The sequence below is a fragment of the Ictalurus punctatus genome, chromosome 18, assembly GCF_001660625.3.
Source record: "Ictalurus punctatus breed USDA103 chromosome 18, Coco_2.0, whole genome shotgun sequence".
NCBI classification, from domain to species: Eukaryota; Metazoa; Chordata; class Actinopteri; order Siluriformes; family Ictaluridae; genus Ictalurus; species Ictalurus punctatus.
In genome coordinates this window covers 21814083-21818820 of record NC_030433.2, presented here as the reverse complement: position 1 = coordinate 21818820, position 4738 = coordinate 21814083, and the positions used below count along the sequence as shown (strand labels likewise).

Genomic DNA, 4738 nt, shown 5'->3' with positions numbered 1-4738 from the left:
TTTGATTTGCTCTCATTTTCTGTAAGATGGCACGATTGAGTGCTCGTCTGCTACGCTTCAGCTGACTAAGTTAATTCAGAATTTTGTCTAGGAAACTTTTGGTCCTTGGGATAAGCAATGGCTCAGATTAAGATGCTGTCACCTCGAATGTTCTCCAATGTTTAAAAAAAAAAAAAAGAAAGAAAGAAACCTTTTTATGGACTTTATAGGGACAATAAAAATCAAGGGGATGGCTCCACCAACAAGTCTACTCCTTGTTACTGATTTGGATACTTGCACATCAAACATGAAGGACGCTATTGAAGAAGAACTATTTGACATTTGCTGTGACCTTAACCCTGTTTGGATCGTGTCCACCAAAAACAGGACCCACTGCCCCATCCAAACACGCTATGCAGACTTCACACTGCCCCACTCATGAAGACACACCCAGTCCTATATCTACTGCTAAATGAATAAACCCTGGCCTATTTGTTTAACAAAAAAAAAAAAAACTGGATTGGAAAGGTGGGGGCTACCCTGATCTTCTGGTCAACGTATTAAATTTGATGGATCATCACAGCCCCCTGTACACATCCCTGAACCCACCAACGTCCTCCACAGTGGATTTGAAGTGAAGCAATCAAGATGTGATTGAAGTGTAAACTTTAAACTGTAATTGAAGGCGTTTGACAAAAATATTGCACTCTGTTTAGCAATCACAGCTACTTTTTTGTTGTTGCAGAGTCTCTCCATTTTCACAGGCTCAAAATTAATTGGTCAACCTAATATTTAATCATAAATATTAGGATTATATTTAATACTTGGGATGCAAATCATTTGCATTCAATGACTGCTTGAAATCTGGTGCCCATGGACATCATCAAATGCTGAGGTCTTTCTGCCTTCAGATTTGTCTTCAGTAAATGACAAGCATGCTCAGTTCGGTTGATGTCATCGGACAGTTAACAAAGTTACATTTCTTTGCCTTAAGAAGCCCTTGGGTTGTGTTTTGGGTTCTTATCCAGTGTTACCATCTTAAGGTAAATCCTCTGTATTTACACTCATGAAGGTGTCTTTTGATTGTAGACTTGGACAATAATGCGCCTACCTCCTCCAGGGTCTTCTTGACTTGGCTACATACTGTAAAGGCGTTTTTTTTTTCTTCTCTCAAATGTAAACGTTATTGTGCTTTTTATCCAGGAAAAAACACAGCTCTCGGTTTACTTGTACTTGTTTTTAGGGCAGTCTTGCCCGGATCAATATGGCGGACGCGTTGACGTATATATGTCCATGGTCGCAGCTTTTATTACGTAACGGATGGGGAGGGGCTATATCAGGCTCAGATGCTAAACGAAAAAAAAAAACCCTTAACATGTTGATTTTAAATTGTGCAAGCAAAATTCGGCTCGGTCTGACGTCTTGTTGGGCATAAAAGGAAACATTAACAAAAATAGTAAAATGTACCAATTCGTTTTTGTAATCTTTTTTGGCTATTGCGCTAATGCTAGCGCTAGCGCATTACGTGCGTTTGACGTAATTCGCCCTCGACAGGGAAACAACATATACTTCCGGTTAGTACAATACCGGAAATGTGCCATTTCAGGCGCTACTCAAACCCGGTCTGAGTCTGGCTGAAACGTTTTCTTGATTTTCTGCATTCTTGATTGTGTTTGTTAATGTCTATAGAGGTGGGTTGCTTGTCTTTTAGACAGCCATACGCAGGTCTCGTGTTAAATGGCGTGAAATCTTTAGAGACACGTTGGCGCCCCCTGCTGGCGGAGATGAAGAACTGCACTCTGGCAATCCACATTGCACAGAAGGACTGGGAAGGAGAGGAATGGAGAAATATCCTTAGGGAGCATTTTGCAATGAGACAGTCTGAAGTAGAAGAGCTTCTGGAATCCGGGGAAAGATTTGGGCGTGGTGTTGTGGCAGGTGAAAGAATTCTTTTTGGCATATTGCTGCATTCTGCAAGAACAATTCTTGGAACAATATATTGTGCGTCCCCAGTTTTAAACAAATTTGTCATTTTCTGATCAGGTCTTGTGGATGTTGGGGAAACATGGTTCTGTTCTGAAGATGTCCCTCCGGAGCAGTCGAGAGAGCTGGAAAAAGCAGCTTGCCTGACTGGACTTGCCCAAAAATACCTCACAAGACTGTCCAGTCCACGCTGGCTTACAGAGCCACTGTATTCAAGAGGCCATAAAGACATGTGGATGATAAGAATCCCAGCACATCTGGTACCTTCAGATCCTGTGGTTGAGTTATTATAGTGACTATAGTTATTACTGACAGATCTGTGAAGGATTGTACTATTCGATGACTATTCCTTTGTCTGTAACCTTTTCAAAGTCATGCTTCTTATTCGCAGACACCAAATGTTATTCCTTTACTCGCAATCATTTCTTAATCCCGTCCGCCTCAGTGACACGGCTAGAAATTAAATGCACCGTATGTTTAAGACCAACACTGCTTCGAACAACTTTTATATTGAATGCAGGTGTAAGAGTTTAGGCTATATTGGCAAACATTTCGATGTATTAAAGCGGTCACTCTGAGACTTGCAGATGAGGTGATTTAAAGAAATACAAAACACGACCCTACTATCGTGACCTTTCTTTTCTGTAAGCAGGTTACTCGGTCATTTTGCTTTTACTCTGTTATAATTGGGCACACCTGACTTGTTTACAGTGAAAATAACGAAATCGCACATTTAAAGTCAAAATTACGCACGAGGTTCATGCTGGTGGACTCGCCTCTTCAGTTCACCCCACAGGTTTTCTATGGGGTTCGGGTCAGGGGACTGGGATGGCCATGGCAGGACCTTGATTTTGTGGTCAGTAAACTATTTTTGTGTTGATTGTCATGTATGTTTTGGATCATTGTCCTGCTGGAAGATCCAACCACGGCCCATTTGAAGCTTTCTGACAGAGGCAGTCAGATTTCATTTAATATCTGTTGATATTTGATAGAGTCCATGATGCCATGAATCCTAACAAAATGTCCAGGTCCTCTGGCAGAAAAACAGCCCCAAAACATTAAAGATCCACCACCATATTTAACCGTGGGCATGAGGTACTTTTCCATATGGCTACCTCTCTGTGTGCACCGAAACCACCTCTGTGTTTATTACCAAAAAGCTCTATTTTGGTTTCATCTGACCATAGAACCCGATCCCATTTGAAGTTCCAGTAGTGTCTGCACACTGAAGACGCTCGAGTTTGTTTTTGGATGAGAGTAGAGGCTTTTTTTCTTGAAACCCTTCCAAACACCTTGTGGTGATGTCGGTGACTTCGGATTGTAGTTTTGGAGACTTTCTGACCCCAACTAACTTCTGCAATTCTCCAGCTGTGATCCTTGGAGATTTTTTGGCCACTCGAACCGTCCTCGTCACAGTGCGTTGAGACCATATAGACACACGTCCAATTCCAGGTTGATTCATAACATTTCCAGTTGACTGGACATTCTTAATTATTGCCTGATGGTGGAAACGGGCATTTTCAATGCTTGTGCTAGTTTCTTATAGACACTTCCCATTTTTTGAAGCTCAACAACCTTTTGCCACACATCACAGCTATATTCCTTGCTCTTACCCATTGTTATGAATGACTAAGGGAATTTGGCCGAAGTGTTATCTAGATAGATAGATAGATCGATATAGATATATACACACACCCCTGTGAAACAGGAAGTCATGGTTGAACAATTTCCTGTTCCTAGTTACCCAGATGTACTAAAAAATAACAACTGTGTGCACACGGATCAAAATGATCTAGAAAGGGTAAACTGATATTTTGAGGCCCAGTATAGAGTTATTAGCTGGTATTTTGACATGTGACAGAAGTGTTCTCTCAGGTGAGAGAAATAGTGAAAAAACACGAGGCAAGTAAATATGTTGGATTATATGGTACAATTATTTATTATCTATTGAATCCTAAGCAAATGCAAAACACACAATTATCTTTGTCTAAGAAACAACTTGACCCAAAACTATCTTTACATCATGAATATATATATATATATATATATATATATATATATATATATATATATATAAAAATCTCATTTAAAGACAAGTATTTTAGGGGAAAAAAATCGCAGTACTCTTTGTTCTTGAAAAGGTTTTGTTCTAAATAAAACTGTACAAATTCCCTGTAAGTTTGAGCTTGAAATATGACTTCTTGCTTGTGTTATGCTATTTATACAGCATATATAGTAAATGGCCAAAAGTTTGTGGACACCTGTCCATTACACTCACACGTGCTTTTTGAACATCCTATTCCAAAGCTGGTCCTCGCTTTGCTGTTATAATACTGTAAGCTCCACTCTCTTTTCAGGGAAGGCTTTCCGCTAGATTTTGGAGAGTGGCTGTGGGGATTCGTGTTCATTCAGCCAGAAGAGCATTAATGATGTCAGGTGAGGAGGTCTGAGGTGCAGTCGGTGTTCCAGTTCATAATAAATGTGTTCAGTGGGGTTGAGGTCAGGGTTTTGTGCCGGACTCTCGAGTTCTTACACTCTAACCTCGGCGAACCGTGTGTTCATGGAGCTCGCTTTGTGCACCGGGGCGTCGTCATGGGTCTGACGGTCAGGTGTCCGCAAACCTTTGTCCAATTTTATGCTCGTTTTCATCAAGGGTGCTAATAATTCTCTTTCCTGACAAAAGTTCTTCATCAGCTGTGTATGCAAAGTGCTTCCTAGGCTATACTGTTCACTGTAAGAGTGTAAGTGGATTTACATTTGGTTTGCTGGCTATAAA

General features: G+C 40.7%; 1 protein-coding gene across 1 annotated transcript; it reads left to right on the top strand.

The window, feature by feature from the left end:
* Positions 1–476: 476 nt before the first annotated feature.
* zgc:110222 (ASCH domain-containing protein) lies at positions 477–2580 on the top strand. The gene is made up of 2 exons (XM_017492833.3): positions 477–1917; positions 2023–2580. Exons 1-2 carry the CDS (start codon positions 1659–1661, stop codon positions 2253–2255), a joined length of 492 nt encoding a protein of 163 aa, XP_017348322.1. The 5' UTR covers positions 477–1658; the 3' UTR covers positions 2256–2580.
* Positions 2581–4738: the final 2158 nt, after the last annotated feature.

What these genes read in the sequence shown, in the direction of transcription:
- zgc:110222 (XM_017492833.3), top strand. Translation starts at nt 1,659, where the DNA reads ATGTCTATAGAGGTGGGTTGCTTGTCTTTTAGACAGCCATACGCAGGT. An exon ending in TGGGCGTGGTGTTGTGGCAG is followed by an intron (nt 1,918 to 2,022) that starts GTGAAAGAATTC and finishes TTTTCTGATCAG; the next exon opens with GTCTTGTGGATGTTGGGGAA.